The sequence below is a fragment of the Fringilla coelebs genome, assembly GCF_963513975.1.
Source record: "Fringilla coelebs genome assembly, chromosome: 6".
Classification (NCBI taxonomy): domain Eukaryota; kingdom Metazoa; phylum Chordata; class Aves; order Passeriformes; family Fringillidae; genus Fringilla; species Fringilla coelebs.
In genome coordinates, this window is record NC_140034.1 from 4,698,333 (window position 1) to 4,718,359 (window position 20,027).

General features: G+C 47.3%; 1 protein-coding gene across 1 annotated transcript in view; it reads right to left on the reverse strand.

The window, feature by feature from the left end:
• Positions 1 to 1,369: 1,369 nt before the first annotated feature.
• The window catches only part of ARMH4 (armadillo like helical domain containing 4), a gene marked incomplete at both ends in the record, with an annotated part of 53,191 nt that continues 34,533 nt past the window's right edge, over positions 1,370 to 20,027 (reverse strand). Inside the window, 3 exons of the mRNA XM_084208637.1 lie at positions 1,370 to 1,438; positions 1,613 to 1,747; positions 7,750 to 7,781. Of these exons, the coding sequence (XP_084064763.1) occupies positions 1,370 to 1,438; positions 1,613 to 1,747; positions 7,750 to 7,781 (236 nt within the window). The remainder of the gene's footprint in view (positions 1,439 to 1,612; positions 1,748 to 7,749; positions 7,782 to 20,027) is intronic.

Genomic DNA, 20,027 nt, shown 5'->3' on the forward strand with positions numbered 1-20,027 from the left:
CAATGCCTCTGGCACCTCCAGCACCGTCTCCCTCAGCACTCAGGACTAACAGGGCACCTCCACAGCCCCCTGCACCCATCTGTGCTCTGGATTCACCTTCCTCCCCACAGCCAGGGCTGGGGGACATCTCACCCTCCACAGCTGACATCTTGCTGTTTTCCCAGTTAGTCACAAATCCCTCAACAGGGACTGCACTGCTCCCCGAGCTTTAGTGCCTTTCTGTATCCCATGGTTTGGACACTAATGACCCAGGGAATCCATGGCTGCCACATCCCTGGAAGCTTTCCAGGCCAGACTGGACAAGGCTTGGAGCAACCTGGGATGGTGGAAGGTGTCAGGGTTGGCACCAGGTGCCTTGAAAGTCCCTTCCAACCCAAACCATTCTGTGGTTCTGTGAGACAAGGCCCATCCAGGTCCCCCAAAGGTGCTGCTGTTCACGCAGCTTTCAGGGGCTGAAAATGCATTTTGCAGTGGGGTAAAGGCGTTCAGAGGCTCCACTCTCATCCCTGTGGGAATGCAGCCTTGGAAAGAGAAGAACCTGGAGCTGGTGTCCTTCCAAGAGGAGGCAGAAGCTGGGAAATCTGTGACTGCCCTCTTCTCTCACCTCCTTGCACACTGAGCAAAAGCCAAGAGATGCAGGCAAGAGCAGCCATCAGTAGATGAGTGCTGGTATTTATTGTGCTGTAACAACAGTGCTGGTTGGAAATGGACAGGGAATGTGGAGCTGGAATCAATGCTGAGGCCATTCCTGTGTGTCTCCAAGCAGTGTGGAGCAGAGCTGAAGGAGAAAGGGGTGAGAGTGGGGGCACCCAGGGGCAGAAATGTGCTTCAAACTGGATCAGGAACCCCGTACATGGGCACTCCTCGGGCAGCCAGGGGTACAGGCCAGGCTTACAACTCATTAATTAAGCAGAGCAGCTAATCTCAGCACTAAGGAACTCTAGCTCAGGTAATGTAACATTTAAAATGAATTGGACAGAAGTCATTCACAGTAAAGATTTCCATTCCTGGGATGGGTGAGAGCTATTGTTATGATTAGATTACTGCCAGCCAGGACCAAAACAGTACACCAGGGCGAGAGGAAAATAATCATCCACAAGGATCAGCTCCAGCTGTGGCTCTGAATGAGGCGCCGGGGGCGAGTGTGAGATCTCCACTACTGTATCAAAACAAACACCACGGGTGGCACACGTAGAGCATAGCATTGTCATTGTCACTTTGTCACTGTCACTGGGCTGGGGACACACCCCTGCCCGGGGCAGCCGAGGGAGCAGCGCTGCAGCACCAAAGTCGCTCGTTCTTCTCCTCCCCCTCTGTCCCTCCTCTGGAAAGTGACGGGCTCTCCCTCCCAAGGGCACTGCAGTTCCACTCAAAATTCATCTTCAGAGCTGTCGGCCAGGAGCATCACCCGGTCCTGCATGCTGTTAAACTCCCTCTGCTGGGGGAGGAGAACAAACATCAGAGAGGTGCAAAGAGGAACCAAACACAGAGAATTTGGATGCCCCCATCCCGTGAGCGAGGTGCCCCAGCTCACACAGACCCAGCCAGGCTGAGCTTGCCTTCCCCCAGGAGGGTTCAGAGGTTCCATACCTTCCCCTGGCAGCTTCCATACCTTCCTTTTGTGTCTCTTGGAGCCGTTTCTCCTCCGGCGATTCATCATCTTGATGCTGTAGAGCGCTCCCAGGATGAAGAGAGCTCCAGCTATTCCAACTCCCACAGGAACCAGCATCCCTGACATGTATCCTGCCTAAATGGAGGAGAGAGGAACAGAGCAACACTCCCAAAACCATCTTCCAGAGCCATTTTCACCAGCCAAGGGCTGCAATTTATCCCTACGGTGATTTCCTCAAAGTTCACTGGATCTGAGCCCCCACCACCTGCCTGCATGGGATGATTCCTCACTGCTGCTGGTCACCAGCACAACTCAGCTTTTCCTGACAGATATTCACTGCTGACACCCTGCACTGCCTGCCTTTAGGAGAGGGATGATCTCTCAGAGATGGGCCATTGTGTTCTGGAATCCTCTTCTGGGTGGAGGGATTATAAAACGACAAAGGATGGGGCAAATGAGAGGGGCACACAGACTGGTGCTGATAAACTCAGTCAGGAAGAGGAGGGAATGGGGTCAACAGGTTTATTTGGAAGTGATTTGTGACACCAGCAACTGGTGAAGTGTTTTTTGTTTTGAAGGAAAACCTTGGCTGCCAAAGGAAGGTGATCTCAAGGCCTCCTTGGCTTTGTACTCAAAATCTTTGAGCCAAACACTTCGGCTTTGCATGGTGTGAAAAATGAGTATTTTATGATTGGCTTTTGGCAAATATTAAAATGAATATTAAATGTGTTATGTGAGAAAGTTATGCTGTATTAATTTTCTTTAGTAGCATGTTAAATATAGTTTTAGGTTATAACATAAGGCTAAAATAGAAACTGTGCTATGTAAGATAGTTTTTTTAAAGAAAGGACTTGCAGTGAGATAGCAGCCACAGGACACCTAAATCCTTCAGAGAAAGAGAATTTATTGCTCCATTATCAGGAGAAATGAACTTCTTCCTTTAAGCTCAGGCTTAAAGACTCTGTTAGGATTAAGAGGAAGAAGCTGACACTGCCCAGACAGAATCCTGTGTGTGAATGGAATTTATGCATCATATATGAGCTGTATGAATATACAACAGGCTATTGCTTTTAAGGGTTAATCCTCTGTTAACATGTGTCCTTTTTCAGCTTATTTTGCCCAGAAAATGTACCCAGGCTGTCTGTAACTCTTTGTTTTTTTTATCTCATATTGCCCTAATCCAAACTGTCCAAATTATTAATACTCTATTATTATTGTTGTTATTATTATTATTATTATTATTATTATTATTATTATTATTATTATTATTATTATTATTATTATTATTATTATTATTATTATTATTATTATATTGCTATTTTTTATTATTAGACTTTTAAAATTTAAAAAAACCAAGTGATTGGCGTTTTTGCCACATGGGAAGAGGTCCCCTGCATGGCAGCAGGATGGTGACATGGAGGGAGGGCACTCACACCCTTGGGTGACCTTGAGGGGAGCACAGTAAAATGAACCAGCCCCAATTCAATTGCTGTGATCAGTGTGTTTGCACTGCCCATTAAAACAAGAAACACAGACAGCATGGCTAATCTAAAATTACGCATCCAAACACTCTAAATCCTTAGGAAAATATTCCCACGTGCTTGCTATTTTATATTTTACTGTTTAAAATGAAAAGGAACCTAAGTTTTGAAGTATTGCCTCCGAATCCTCACCTAAGTGGGGCTGGTGGGCTCAGCACGGCAAGGCAGGCACAGCCTGGCTCCCTCTGCAGCTCTGCCTCTCCTCACACTGCAGCCAGACTCCTCTGCTGTGCCACTGCAGCCTCACCCTCTGCCTGCTACACCCCCCAAAAATGGATTTTACACCTGCAAGGGACACAGGCACCAACTGTGAGGATATCAGACAGCTCCCAGAGAGACTCAGCCCATTGCTTACAACCACCTGCCTTCATCTGTGCTCTCAAAATGCAACACAGCACACACACCATAATTACTTCTCTTCCATAATCCACTGAGTGGGAGGGAAAAAAAAACCTATTCAGGTGCACTAGCCTGCCTGTGTCCACTTACCTGGAGAGTGACAATAACACAAATTGGATCAGGGTTGGATCAGGGTTTGGGTCAGGCTTGGATTGGAATTGGATCAGGGTTTGGGTCAGGCTTGGATTGGAATTGAATCAGGGTTTGGATCAGGATTAGGATTAGAATTGGGGCAGGGTTTGGATTGCAATTGGACTGGGGTTTGTGTCAGGTTTGGATCGGAACTGGATCACAGTTTGGGTCAGGTTTGGATCAGGGTTTAGATCAGAGTTTGGATCAGGATTTGGATTGGAATTGGGTCAGAGTTTGGGTCAGGTTTGGATTGGAATTGAATCAGGGTTTGGGTCAGGTTTGGATCAGGATTAGGATTAGAATTGGGGCAGGGTTTGGATTGGAATTGGATCAGGGTTTGGGTCAGGTTTCGATCCGGGTTTGGATTGGAATTGGATCAGGGTTTGGGAGAGGGTTTGGATCAGGATTAGAATTGGGTCAGGGCTTGGATCAGGATTAGAATTGGGTTAGGGTTTGGATTGGAATTGGATCAGGGTTTGGGTCAGGTTTGGATCAGGATTAGGATTAGAATTGGGTGAGGGTTTCAATTGGAATTGGACCAGGGTTTGTGTCAGGTTTGGATCAGGATTTGGATTGGAATTGGGGCAGGGTTTGGATTGGAATTGGATCAGGGTTTGGGTCAGGTTTCGATCAGGGTTTGAATTGGAATTGGATCAGGATTTGGAATGGAATTGGATCAGGGTTTGGGTCAGGGTTTGGATCAGGATTAGAATTGGGTCAGGGTTTGGATCAGGATTAGAATTGGGTTAGGGTTTGGATTGGAATTGGATCAGGGTTTGGATTGGAACTGGACCAGGGTTTGGCAGCGGGTTTGGGTCACAGTTTGGATTAGAATTTTAGATTAGAACAGATTTTTGGATTAGAGCAGCACCAGATCCTTTCCTATGGATCCCCATCGAGGATCCCCTCCCTCCTCCCCCAAGGAGGGCTGGTTTGCTCCCCCAAGCCCCTCCAGACCCCACTCAGTGCTTTCAACACTAACAGCTCCTCTCTGTCTGCATCCCAAACCTTGAGGGATCTTCAGCTGCCTGGCTCAGGTTCCCTGAACCCCCTCCCAGAACACCCAGCCCTGCTGAGCTCAGGTGCTGGGAAGGGGCTGCAGCCTGAGCCCAGCTCCCAGAAAAGGAGGTTAGTGAGGACATAGCTGAAGGCTGTGTCTCTGTGAGGTAATTAAGGTGCCTTAATTGGGTGACCTAATTAGTGCAGCGTGGGGTTTTCTATTTCTGGAACTTTGCTGCTAGCAGGGGCAGTGAGGGGAGGCTGCAAATGGCTTTGAGCTGCTGCCCAGCTGAGTTTCCATGTCAGAAATGACAATGAGCTCCTCAGCCTGTCTGTGAGCCTTCACCACACCTGACCAGCCCATGGCCCTGTACAGGTTTCCCCCAGCCCCCAGATCAATGTTTTCTACCCCAAAAACCTGTGATGTGATGCAAACCCAGCCCTTCTGTGTCTTGCAGCCCAACTTCTGAGGGCTTCTGCACTTTCCTGATAGAAAACCCCATTTCACAAGCCAAAGCCACATTTTCACCCCTTTATGGGGTAGCTGTAGCTTCTTTAGGGATGCTTTTAACATACCCAGTCCATGCTCAGGACCTTCCTGGCCCTGCTGGGCTTTGAGAAAACAGCAAGACAACTCGAGAGGAACTGCATGTCCATTATTTGCCCCACCAAATGCAGCATTTGCACAGTGATTGTAGGAAACCAGACACAAATCTGTCCCTGCCCTGTGCCCCTGGTCCCACAGTCACACCTGAGGGACAGAGATGTGCTAGAATCCTCTTCTGGCTGGAGGGATTATAAAACAACAGAGGATGGGGCAAATGAGAGGGGCACACAGACTGGTGCTGATAAACTCAGTCAGGAAGAGGGAATGGGTTTATTTGGAAGTGATTTGTGACACCAGCAACTGGTTGGGAGTGGGGGGGGGAGTGTTTTTTGCTGGGATTTTCTAAGGTAAAATGTGAGCCAGGTGAAAGATCCCAAAGGAGGGAGGTGGCTCAGGAGTGAGTCTCTCTTTGGAGTGGACACCAGTGGATCCTCAGGGACAGCAGTTCTTGTGCTGGGTGTGGGAATCCATAACACCAGAGGGTTTTGGGAAAGCTGCAAAAGGCCTCAGAGACAGCAGAACTGTGGTTAGAGCTAAGCAGCAGCCATGAGATTGGTCAGCAGAAAAAATATGTAAGAAGTAGAAAAGTAAGGACAAACAGAACAATGGTCTGTGTATTAAAGCTTGTCTAGAATAACTCCCTAAGCTGCAGAAAGTCTATCTAGTGAGATATTAGAAGTTCTAAGCTGAATAATGGAGCTCTGTGCATTGTGTTCTAGGGCTTACAAGCAGGTGCTGTATTTGAAATAAGCAAGCATTGTTTAACTGAAGGTATGTGTGCTGATAGTGGTTGGATGGAACTACTGTCAATGTGCTTTTGCTTTGTGTGATTGGTCAGAAAACCAAAAGTGAGTTGTAACATTGAGTTCTTGCTCTGCTGCCTGAGCTGTGAGCTGCTGGCATCTTCCCATTGTCAAAACCATGTGATGAGGCTGATGCTGGAAAATAAAACAGCTCAAGGCACATTCCTAGCAGTGCCATCCCATCTGTGATTTGTACACAGCCCCCAGGCAGGGATAGCTGGGCACTGCCCAGGCTCTGCCTGCACGAGGTTCAGCCTCTCCACAGCTCTGCTGGAGTCAGGAACGTGCAGCCCCTCTGCAACAGGGGAGGACAGAGGTGGCCAGCAAGGTGGCAAGAGGAAAGACAAGCTGCAGCTTCAAGGAGAAGCCACTGATGTCCCCAAGCTGGTGCTGGTGCTGGCAGGAGCAGTGCCCTGTGCATGCTGCAATCCTCCAGGCACACAGCCAGCCTGGGGCTGCTCTTTACCTGGGCTGGGAAAACCATTCTCTGTCCTTCCAGCACCTGCTCTGGATGAATCCCAGGCCAAGGGGACTCCAGACTTGCTCTAGCCTTGCCTCCCTCCTGGTGCAGGCAGAAAGGCAACTCAGCACGGCTGGGCAGGAGCCCACCTGGAACCCTCCCTCCCCCAGTCCTGCAGAACAGACACCCAGCCCTGTTCTCTGCTCTGACCTGATGGTAAAAGAGCTGCTGGAATTTGCTGTGGAGCAGGGGGAGGGCTGGGCTGGCTGGGTGAGTCTGCCTGAGCTCAGGGATGGCTTTGCAGACATCACTCCCACTCCTTGAGATGGTTTTTGTTTCTACTCTGACCCTCTTCTAGAATTTCCAAGGCCTGTTGAGTCACCAAATGTTCTTGCTGTCACCTCATTTCCAGCTTCATGGCTCTGCTGTCAGCAACACAACACTTGGAAGGCTTCACAAGCGTTCTGAAATGTCAATATTGGCTCCAGGGCAGCAGAGCCTAAAAAGCCATCAGTGCCTGTGGCTGGCACAGCTCCTGGGATGCCAGGGAGGCAGGATCAGGGTCTGGAACCTTGTTTATCAGCTTTGCTGTGTTTGATCACTCTCCTTGCAGGGATTTGCAGCAGGTGGGGGCAGGAAAGGCCTCGTGCAGAGGCACTGGCATGGCACACAGCCTCTCACCAGACCCTCTGGATTTGGATCCAGAACCGAGCTCAGCACGTAGAGAAAAGGGATGGGACCAAATTCTTTACCTTGGGGTCCCTGGAAACATTCCAGGTCAGGCTGGACAGGGTCCTAAACACCTGGGCTGGGGAAGATATCCCTGCTCAGTGCAGAGGGGCTGGACTAGATGGACTTCCAAAGGTCCTTTCCCACCAAAACTATTCTAGGATAAGTTAAGGGGAAATAAAAAAAAAGTAACTTGGGTTATCTGACAAGGTCATTTTCTGGTGCACAGAAATCAATCAAACACTTCTGGCCCTCCTGCCCTTAGTTCCAACCCATCAGGGATTTTTTTTGTGCATTCACACCACTCTGTACCAGCAGCACCTGGCTCATTTGCCTCCCAGAAAAAAAATTTAAGCCCTTTCTCAACTGTCTGTATGGAGATAATAACTGCACTGACAAGAATTTATTTATTCCTGCAAGTAAAAGTGGCTTTGCTTTGAAAGGAACTGAAACACTGAGCCTCCTACCTTATCTTTCAGCTTCTCCATCCAGCTTCTCACTGAAAAATAAGGAAAAATAAAAGCTACAATCATGTTGCTTCTATTAATTAGTAACAAATGACAGTGATAACATTAAAATAGACAGCAATTAAATTGACAAGCTGATAAGGCTTTAGAACATTAGATTTCCTCTTTTCTCATTCATGAGAAAAAGCAAATGCAGCAAATCAACACAAGAAACTCTTGGAGGGAGTTGGCAGGCAAGCAGCTCACCTTTGCCTGAGCAATTCCCATCTTCAGAGAGATTTAAAAAGGAAAATAAAAACCAGTATTTCAGGCTGTGGATTTTGGACCATCACTTCTCATACACACCCCAGGGTGTCTGACCAGGAGAAAACCTTTCAGTGCAGTTATTTCCTTCCACTGGCCTCCTCTAGGTGGATATTCTCCCCTGTATTTTGTAGAGCCTGGAATGATGGCTAAAAATGTGTTTTTCGCTGCCTTTTATTGCCCTGCTTTTCTGGAATAGCCCCTGCCTGCTCTGGGAAGCCTCCAGAGGGCTGGGATGGCACTGGAGGTGCTAAATCACCAACCCAAGCAAATTTCTACTGCCAGCACTGCAACTTTCTTCTCCTGACAGTTAAATAAAAAATGAAATGTGGCAGCTGAGAATTACAGCTGTGTGATGGCAGGTGCATTGGGATGGAATATTCACTGATCTCCAAGAGCTGCAGGGGCTCAGCAGTGGGGACAGGAGTCACAAACAGCACAGGGCACTGGGTGGGTCTGCACTGCACCCAGACAAAATGCCCACAAGGACCTGCCAGGATTTTAACAAATTCCTGCTCACAGGTAAGAGGCAATAAACAGTTAAATATTGGGGGTTTTGGGGGGCTCAGCAAGTGTGTTTTTTCAAGGATTCTCACCTCTCCCAGAGGGCTCTTGGATGTCCTTCTGAGGGATGTTTCTCCCAGGGCATGTTAAATCCCAAATGTAACACAAAGTTTCTGGGTTCAGACCTGATCTCCAAGCCTGCTTTGTTATGAAATGTCTCTTCAAAGCTGGAATTAGCAACATCAGTGTCTGCATCACTCAGAGCACCCTTCTGAAAGGAGCCTTTCTGTGAGTGGGGAGGGGGCACAGCAGGGCCAGCAGCAAATGGCTATTTTATATCTCAGATACAAGTTCAAAGCCATTTGAATTCTCCCTTTGAAGTGTGAGCAACACAACACCTTCAGAAGGACAACACCTGACAGAAAGATCCCAAATTAGCTAAAGGGGAACACACATAGAAGAGGCACAGGTGCATTTATCTCTGATGGGGAGCTGAGAAAAAAAGATGAATTATCCAGGAGAGGGACACACACAGCACGAGAAGAGGACAAGAGGTCTTGTTTTGTCAGCTCTTCACACCATCAGTCCTGGCCTGCATAGGCTAAGCCCTACAAAACTCAGTTTATGAAGGTGCCACCACAATCCTCCTCTTGAGACATGAACTTTAAGGAATTCAGAGATTTTAGAAGAGCTGAAGCTTTAGTTAGAAATAAGCTTTATTAGAGTTAATCAAAATCAATGGGTAGGCCTTGATGAAGTTAAGAGTAGTTAACTAATAATTGATTGCTTGTCAACATAATGTTTGGTTAGCTGGGTTTTTAATGAAGAATATAGAAACTGATAAATGGCTTTTAGGAACATGAGACAATTGTGGCCTCCTCTGTTCTGAAACCAATTGAAGATGGGGAATGGGCGTTCTACCAAGGGTTCATTTGTCATATTTGCATGGAAAAGGTAGAAAGGTCAGAACGAGGAAGGCTTCACTTACTTCCTCATTTTGGGACCCCTCCCCGTGAAAGGGACCACCGACCCATTTCAAGGAACAAACTATGCGTGCCTAATAGCTTTTGAGCTAATTACCATACAAGGCAGGGAATGGGATGTACCAAAGTGATGAATATGCATTTGTATTTTGGGTATTCAGTATTTGTATAGATAAGAGGACTCTGTAATCACCTGTAAATTGTGGTGTGTATTTGGGAGCTATCCCACCACAAACACACACTTTCTAACTTTAAACTGTTAGAGAGTTTTTGTCCCTCACAGCTGGATATCGGTAGTAGATCAATATCCATCATTTTAATAAATCACTCTGCCAGCCCAAGCCTGCATGCCCTGGAATCACAGAACCCCTGGGTTGGAAGAGACCTTCAAAATCATCGAGTCCAACCCAGCCCCAACAGCTCAGCTCAACCCTGGCACCCAGTGCCACATCCAGGCTTTGTTAAACACACCCAGGGATGGGGACTCCACCACCTCCCTGGGCAGAGCATTCCAGAACTTTATCACCCTTTCTTTTTCCTGACATCCAACCTGTATTTCCCTTGGTGCAGCTTGAGGGAACTCCCAGTGGAATCCCAGAGAGGAAGGGAACCCTTGGCTGCCCTGGGCTGGGTTTCCAGGTGTGACACTGCCAGAAGTGGTGACAGTGGCTGAGGCACAGAGCTGCAGACCCACAGGGCTTGGGGACAGCACCTGCAGCTGCACTGCTCAGCTGGCCCAAACCCCAGCTGAGCACAGCACACAGCCTATTTTTACACCTCTCCCAACAATTCCATGGGATCAGTGATCTCACCAATAGCTGACCCACTTTGCTGCAGCTGAACAACAGCAGCAATTAACTCCAGAGTATTTCTGCCAAGGCAGAGGCAGGAGCTGAGCTAAGAATATTCTATTACCTATTTTTAATGAACACAGATTCTGGCTTTGCTCCCCTCTGCTCCACCAAACAACAGGCAGCACCCAGCAGCTCCATGGTACAAATCTTTATTTGCTGTTACACATTTGTTTGTTATTAAACCCAGCCTTGTTTCAGCCGTGAGGTGCCTTTGGAAATCAACCCAGGCCACAGGAAAAACATCCCAAGGTGATTCTCCCTGACTTGGTGCCTCTCCAGGGGATGCTCTAATGCAGCCACAGCCTTTGAGGAAAATAATGGCCCCAAATTAATGAGATTCAGGCAGGAGGTCAGAAAGCCTTCAATGCTCTGGCAGGACTGGAAGGAGCAGAGAGTGAGGAGCTGTCACAGCCAAGGTCCCAGCCCTGTCAGGCTGGGGCCAGGACAAGTCCAGGAGCACTGGGTTACCACGAATTACAAACACTCCTCATGTCACCAGTGCACTGCTCTAACAGCTGGCAGGAGATGACAATCCCTGTGTCACCAAAACTGAGCACTCACTGCTCCAGTGATTTACCCATCTGTGTGTGGCTAGGAGACAGAGCATTATTCCAAGGTAGAATTGATATCTATGCTAAGCAGCTACCATCAATTAATTCTGGGCTTCAGGCTCTAATTATGCAACAGAATCCATAATTAATATTCTGGCTTGGTCTTGGGAGAGGAACGTTGTGGCTGGCACCTTCCCATGGCAATGCAGCACTCTCCAAGAACACCAGGTGACTTGCCAATGAGGGCAAGCAAATAATTACTAAGAAATACTCCAGTCCATGTATTTTTCATCATCCCCTTTACTCCTCCTTTCTCTGATCACTGAATGTCCTGAAGAAATTCCAGGAGTCTCTCTGGGTGTGAATTACTAACAAGTGTCTGCAGTGCTGGCTCATCTTCCACAGCACTTTCAGGATGCTGGCTGGTCCAAACTCTCTGCCTCAGCTTAATTTTGATCCCTTGGTTTCATGGGGAGCTAAGTAAGATGAGTGTGGAGCACTTCAGCAAATTACAAACATAATCTGACATTTCCTCAGTGATTTATATAATGTCTGCATCTCCGCAAATTAATTTTAAATAACATATAGCTTAAGATTAAGCCAGGCAGGAGCACAGAGGAGGAGCACACAGGTCTGGCACTGGCCTCAGAGCAGCCCAGGATGGATTCAGCCAGTCCCAGATGCAATGTGCTATTTTTGGGCAGTTTTACCCAGCTTTCCCCTCCGAGATGTGCAGCCAGCTATTCAGAAACTCTGGTGCTAAAGAAGGGAGGCTCACTTGCAGAGGTGAGCAGCAGCCTGTGGTGTCTGCCTGGCCCTTCAGGGAGGGACCTGGCCACAGGGACAGTCACAGTGCCCTGTGAGCAGAGCCCTTCTGGCAGCCCAGGCTCTGCAGATGCAGCCAGGAGGCTCAGGAGGGGACAGCAGGTGACACTGAGGGTGTATGGCACTGCATGCCCAAAATCAGAACGTGCTCTGAGGTCTCCCCAGAGCCTTCTCTTCTCCAGGCTGATCACCCCCACCTCTCCCAGCCTGTCTCCAGCCCTCAGAGCATCTTTGTGCTCTCCTCTGCACTCACTTGGCTCCAGATCCTTTTTATGTTGAGGCCTTCACTCCTGATCTCTCTCTGTCACTGACAGGTTATATCAAAAATCCTTTCCTTAGGATTTTTCCTCCTGAGAAGCTGAGAGGCCTCAGGAACAAAGTGTAAACAATGATTGTCTGCTGCTGTGGGATGCAGCAGGTGGATCTGGGATTGGTCTCATGTGGTTGTTTCTAATTAATGGCCAATCCCAGTCCAGCTGTCCAGACTGTCTCGGTCAGAGACAAACCTTTGTTATTCATTCCTTTTCTATTCTTACCCAGCCTTCTGATGAAATCCTTCCTTCTATTCTTTTAGTATCATTTTTAATATAATATACATAATAAAATAATAAACCAAGCCTTCTGAACATGGAGTCAACTTTCTCATCTCTTCCCTCATCCTGGCACCCCTGTCATCACTGTCACATCCCTCCCTGCTGCTGTTCCAAGGACTGTCCATCCTCAGACAGTTCTTTCTCATGTTCCAGTCTCCTGTGCCCCCTCTGCCCTGGCTGGGTGCCAGAGCCTGGCTCTGCCTCGCAGCCTCACCCCAAGGCACCCCCAAATCTCTCCCCAAAGCTTTTCCCTGCTTCCCTCTCCACCCTCCTCTGAAATCAGGAGCACAAGTCCTCAGGGCCTCTTGCTTTGCCAACTTTTAGTAATCCTAATTGCCTAATTATCCACTCCAATGCAACGATAAAGCTGCTTAATAATTCTGTTTGCTCCTCATTCATTCTCTGCCTTCCCAGATAAGAAAAAGCAAAGACTTCTGGTGGAGATCTCAATCAATAATTCATGTCCTACTGCCATCAGTTGTGTCTCTCCCCTCTTGGATGCCCTGCTGCTTTGTCTTGTCACTTTGGTTTCATCTAATCAGCTTCTTTTAATCATATCCTCTTTTTTAATCATCAGTTAAAGCAATTCTGGTTTTCCATGGCACATTATCACTCATCCCTGCAGATGTTGCCTGGTTTTCAAGTCCAGCACTTACAGCTTCATTCCAGAACTCCATCCTGCTACTGATGAAGCTTCATCCATCACCTTTCCTTTTAAAAACTCTCCACCACGACCCCCAGACCAGGGATGGGGGATCCTCATCTTCTGGGCCTCACCACCCTCACAGTAAAAATTTTTTTTTTCCTAATATCTACTGCAAATCTGCACTCTTTCAGCAAAGGAGAGCTGGTTAAAGTGCAGCAAATAAGGAAAAGATTGATTACTTTCAATCAGTCTGTATATACCAAGCAACCAGCCCTGTTCCATTACAGATTTCATCCCTTTCTCTTGCAGGTTAAACTTTTTTTTTCCCCAAATGAGACTTGTGAGAACAATTTTGCAGAAATGCTTCGTGCTTCATCTGCTCAGCTCTGACAACTTAATGGCACAAGGGTGCATCTGCTCCTTTCCCTTAAAAAAGCACAATTTTCAATTTACTTACTAGCACAAATAAATAATAAAGAAAATGGCATCTGCCTGGAAGGCAGCATGTTTTTAATTCCAGAACAACTACACCTACCTGATGGGAATGTTGATGCATGAATTGCCCAACTGGAGAAGACCTGAACAGCTGGATAATCAAACAAATGTCAAACTGACAATCACCATTTATGTTTTCAGATAAAAATTTTGCATGGGTGAACTTTGAATTAACCCAGTGAACTTTAATAGCTACTGTGGCACTGCCTGGTCCCTGACCTGCACCATCCACACCCTTTGCCCTGCCTCTCCAGCTGCAAGCCAAGCCTGCCTCCAGCTGCCCAAGTCTCTTGGAAAAGAAATGGAGATGGGGAGACAACTCAGCACACTCACCCAGAGAGCAGGAACTGAACTGGGCTTCCCAACTCCTTCCCTGACCTTTTGACACTCCTTTCCCCACGGCATTAGGTCTGCTTCCTCCTTTTCCTTTTCCCTTGCACTTTTGGAGCTGTTTTCCACTTTATCTGCCCACAGTGAGCAGCCCCTTGCTGAGGCTGGCAAAGGCCCTGTCCTTGTGCCTTGGCATTTCTCTTGAACTCAGTTCTTCTGTGGGGCTTTCCAAACACACATTGACATCTACACACTCATTTGTTTCTCCCTCAGTGGCCCCAGACAGGCACAAGATGTGAAAGCCAAGCCAAGGTACAAAACCTCCCATTATCCAAAAAGGCACCAGCAGGACGTTGCTGGCACAATTTGTTGTGTGATTAAATATTTACTGATCACACTCTATTCAAAAGCTGTGTCTGCTCTGGGAGATGAAATGCAAAGTTTGTTTGTGGCAATGGCAACACCTCTGCTGGATCACACGTGGGATGAGCTTCTCCCTGGCTCTGCCCTGGCACAGCTCCTGGAGGAACAGAGCAGGCAGAACCCCCCCTGCCTCAGCTCATGGGCTTCTGGTGTGCTCAAAATACTCATATTCACCAGCTGCCAGAGAAACACAGACTGCTCTGGGTTAGAGGGACCTTAAGGACAGGCTTGTTCCACCCACACACCTCCCACTGTCCCAGGTGGCTCCAAACCCGCTCCAGCCTGGCCTTGGACACCTGCAGGGATCCAGGGGCAGCCACAGCTCCTCTGGGCACAGGGCCTCACACCCTCACAGGGAACAATTCCTTCCCCATATCCCACCTAACCCAGCCCTCTGGCAGTTTGAAGCCATTCCCTGTGTCCTGCCACTTCATGCCCATGTCCAAAGTCCTTCTCCAGCTCTCCTGGTGCCCCTGGAAGGGGCTCTGAGCTCTCCCTGGAGGCTCCTCATCAAAGCTGTATCCTGCTGAAGATGAAGAATCTTTCTTTACTCATGAGCCTTGGCTCTGCAGCTTTAGTAACCTTTTGAAGGTGGCATTTGTGTGCTGTTTATTTACACACCACTACCCAAATGGAACTGCCTAGAAGCAGCAGCTGAAGAGCCAGGTTCAATGAAAGAATGTTCTCCATGCTTTTCCAGAGCACTGATAGCCCTCTTCCCGAGTTCTTCTGATCCCTGCACTCTCAATTCTAAAACCCTGCTGTACAATTAATTTTTTTTCTCAGAGGTCTCCAGTAAAAAATTAATTAATGGTTTATTCTTCCCACGATTCATCCGCTGGAGCAGGTGAACTTCTTCAGCCAAAGTTTTCTTTAAAAGTCTGGGACAAACCCCGTGGAAAAATCTTGGTCCAAACAGTTAAAATTTGGTAAAGTTATCAAGAACTAGAATGCAACAGAATATAAATCCAACAAATTTAATGGCTGGCATGGCTTGTGCAGAGTTACAGGGCAAACATTACCCTTCCCCAGCAGGTGCAGCCAAGGCCAGGCTGGATGGGGCTTGGGGCAACCTGGAAGGAGTCCCTGGCCACCACCCTGCAGAGGGGTGTGAGCAGAGAGGGGCTCTGAGTCACTTCCAGCCCCAACCATTCTGAGATTCCAGCATCTCAGCCTCACTGCCTGATTTTGGAGAAGCTCTGAGGTGCACTGTGATCCTTAGTTTGCAGATCCTTAGATCCTTGATTTCCTGACCTGCACAGGAAAGGACATTACAGCAGCTGAGGATGTGGCCCTGGAAGAGAAATCCTTCCTCTTGCCTCTGTGTTGTGCTGTCAGTCTGCCCACATCTCCTGGGGGATCAGAGGGAAGCAGCAGGTCACACAGGGCAGGAGGGAACACTGCACCTCCCATCCCAGCCAGCAGAGCTGAGCTGCACAAACCATCTGGGGATCTCTGTGCCTGTATTTTATCTTTCTGGCACCAAGCCCCCCTAGAATACTGCTGGTTTTGAGGGTTTCACCCTGGAAATTTGGTCCTGTGCTATCTTTTAATGCCCATTTTTCTCCAAGCCCATTTTCTGCTCCATAACCCATAGGCTGGTATAAGACTGAACAGACCCTGGCAAAGACAGAATAGATTACTGCAAATTAAAAACGAAATGTCAGCTGGCAGTGATGGGAGGAGTGGAAAAGGGGGAGAAGCTGCAGGTGCAGAGCACCTCTGCTCCAAGAGCACCTCATTTCAGCTGGGGGACAGCAGCAAAACGTTGGTGGCTGTTATGATGCCTTGAGAGGGTGCCTGGAACAGAGGCTGGGCAGAGTTAAGGAATCAAGGAGGGATTTATTAAAGGCCCTCAAAGGATTCATCTTGAGCAGTACAAGAGCCCAGCCATAGTTCTGCACAAGATTGGCCCAAGCTGGACCCCAAGTCACGAGTTCTCACACTTTTATAACTTTTGGTCCATTTCCATATTGGGGTGAATTGTCCAGATCCAGCTCCAGGTGATGCAGTCCCATCCTCCCAGTCTGCTCTCCTCAATTCCCTGCTGTTTGCACTTTTTGGGCTGAAGCTGCAATGGTGTCCTTGGTTCTGGGGCTGGAAAAGGATTCTTTTGTCTCACTAAAGTATGAGGAGAACTTGCTAACCCTCTATATGAAGTTCAGAGTCACACACTAAGGCAGTACAGAATTTGAAAAATATGAAAGCCAAAACTTAAGGCACCAGTTATTTGAGAAAATACCTTCCAAATCTCCAGCTGAAGCCACGTGGTACTCCCCCATACTGAGAGGAGAGGACATTTCTCATTCAGCCCTCTCTAAATGCAAACCCCTGAGATCTTCCTGCCCTCCTGGCAGAGCTCATGGCCTTATCTGCTTTAAAGGATCAGCAGCTACACTGCAAAATTTATTTTTGTGCTTCAGTCTATGTCTGATATTAATCAGGATTGGAAAAGATTCTTGGTTTGCTTTTTGATTCTTGGTTTTTCCTTCCATAAAGAACAAAAGTAATTTTCAGAATCCCATTTCCTGGGTGCACTGGATGAAGGATTTGCCAGCAGCAAGGGATGAAATAAGGGATTTTCCATTTTTGTGTTTAAGAGAAAGGATATATTTTTCTTATTTCAAGTTTTGGCCTTTATTTCATCTGTCAAGATGCAGCACTCCCCATGAAATGACATAAAGATCAATAAAGGACTAAATGGTTGGAAACAAAAATTATGGAGTTGACCTTTGAAGGAAAAAACAGGTATTAGACTGTGTTTTCAGCCAACAATTATTCCACTAATTAAACCACAAAGCCCTGAGCATCGATTAGATGCTAAAAATAAGATCTGATTATCACAGAGACTCATTTTCCTGCAAATCCTTGGGAAGAGCAGCATTGCCCAGTGTCAGTCACAAAAGGAAAATGAACTTGCTTATGTCTGCTAACAGGACAAGTCTCACCCCACATTCCTCCTGCATCAGAACTGAGCAACATTTCCCACTGTGATTCTCTTGTGATCAAACACCAAATGGAGCCTTAAAGTTCCTGACACCTATCCCTGATTTTTGTGTAACTGTGGGCAAGTAAATTGGTCTCTTATTCCATTTTCCATCCTTGTTATGGGAATATTAGAGATATAACAGATCACATCTAGTAGGTCACTTGTGTTTCTTTTCCTTGTGTCAGAGCCTCTTCCTTCACAGTTTATAACCCCTGCTGTAACACCTCCATCTGGCTGGGATGTTCTGGCAGCCAAGACAGTACAAATACTAAATCACAGTCAAATGGGATTTTTTGGAAACAAATCTCCTTTAGGATGCCATTATTTTAAGCATCCCACTCCACCCCAGCAACTTCCACTATCCCAGGCTGCTCCAAGCTCCATCCAACCTGGCCTGGAACACTGCCAGGGATCCAGGGGCAGCCACAGCTCCTCTGAACTGGGACAACTGGGACAAACCAGGAAATTCAGTGCCAACCAAAATGATGGCTCTGCTGTCTTTGGTGTTGTGAGAGTGATGACAAGAAGGGATCCAGAGGGATCTGGACACCTGGAGCACTGCTGAGTGCTCTGGGAAAGTCACTTCATGTCTCTGAGTTGGCTCCCCAAATGCAGAAGAGGGTTAATGGCATCAGCTGCCTTTGTGCAAGACCTGTTTGGATACCATGACTTGTAGACCCCTCCCTAGAGCTGCTCAAGGGGGATAATTATTCATTTATTCTATTTCTAAACATGCCAGCGCTTCGTGAGCATTGGAAAATGATAGTATCTTGTTTGCCATAAATGCAGTAATTATAGCTAAAACTCTTCATTTACATGGAAATGACAAACAACAAATTAGAATCAAGCATCTACAATTAGGGTAAAAAGCCACAGCAATTTGTTATTCTTTGCAAGAAATCATTTTTCACATCATTTACTGGGAAGGAGGTCTCATTATATAATGATATTTAGCTCTTCAACTAGTTTTCAGCTTCGCAGCTTTATTAATTGCACTCACAACAGTTCTCTAATATAAACAAGCATCTTCATCTGCTGGCTGGGGATCCCAAGCTGACAGCACTGACAGGATGTGGAAACCCAGGGCACCAGGAATATTTCCCTGTCTGCTCTGGGGTGCCCTGACCCCCAGGGGAGCACTGACTTGGACCCTCATTCATGGAGAAAGTTTCCCAGACTTCAAGATAGACTGGAACCCACAAAAGTGTGAAATAGATTGTAGAGAGCAGTGTAGGTGTATCACTTGGTGAGAAATTGAGGTTTGGGGATTTTTAGTAGGCTGTGGATGGCAGCAAGATGGAGGGCACAGGGTTTCTTCTTCATGCTTCTTCTTCCTCCTTCTTCTTGAGTTTGGGTGGCAGTTTGTAATTGGGTGGAAAAGTCCACACTGACTGATCCTCTGATGGAAAATGGAATGAGAGACCAATTTACTTGCCCACAGTTACACAAGAAGTCAGGGACAGGTGTCAGGAACTTTAGGGCTCCATTGGGTGTTTGATCACAAGAGAATCACAGTGGGAAATGTTGCTCAGTCCTGGATGCAGGAGGAATGTGGGTAAGACTTGTCCTGTTAGCAACTGCTCCTCTTTGGGATCAGTCATTGGGTTAAAAGGGGAAATAATCCAGGTGTCAGTTCTTAATTGGATAGTTCAGTCTTAAAAGACCTTGTAACAAGAGATTGTTGGCCATTTTGTGCCTTGCTGCAGAACTCACAGCAGTGAGGCTGTTTTACTGATAAGAAATAATAAACACCTGAGTCCCAACATGAATTACTGTCTCAAGTGCCTCCAATCCACACCCAGAGAAACCAATGGCAGGATGTACCCAGCTCTGGGGTGTCCAGCAGCACAGGAGGGACACTGACCTGTTGGAGTGGGTCCAGAGGAGGCCACCAAGATGCTCAGAGGGATGGAGCCCCTCTGCTGGGAGGAAAGCCTGGGAGAGATGGGGGTGTTCAGCCTGGAGAAGAAAAGCTTTGGGGTGACCTCACTGAAGGGAGCTGAGAGCAGAGGTGGAGAGAGACTTTTTACAAGGGCCTGGAGGGACAGGACAAGGGGGAATGGCTTCAAGCTGACAGAGAGCAGGGCTAAATTAGATATCAGGAAGAAATTCTTCCCTCTGAAGGTGCTGAGGCCCTGGCACAGGGTGCCCACAGAAGCTGGGGATGCCCCATCCCTTGCAGTGCTCCAGGCCAGTTTTAGAGTTTAAGATACAGAAAAAGGAAAAGTAGTTACAAAGGGAAACAAGGAGTTTAGAATGCAGTGCTGCAGGTTTGTGTGTCATAATTGGCTGAGAAAGCTTACACTGTAGCATGAGTCCATAAGATTAAATATTTAAGGATTGGGTCAAAAACATAAATATCCTTGTTGGCAGTGTTTTATTGGTGAATAAACCCTTAAAAGGTCTTGTAACTAAGGGTCTTGTGACCTTCTGAGTGAAGATGTGAGCTGAACTCACCCTTCCTGTCTGTGTAGAAGATGAGAAAAATAAATCTCATGGTCTAAAAAACTCTGAGGTCCTGTCTCCAACTCATTCAAAATTCCTTCAAAAACCCCCATAACTGAGCACTAACTCTACCTCCACATCCCTCTGGTCTTGTACCTCCAGCCCAGGTCCTCATGTATGAATTTTGATTGCAGTGGAGAGGCTGCTGTGAAGCAAAACCTCTCTTTTCTCTGCAGCACCTATCAGCAGTTACAGGTGAGGATCTGCAGACAAATTAACATCCCAACATCTTGGTGACATTTGCTCACCCACTGAACTTTATAAAATCCCCATCACC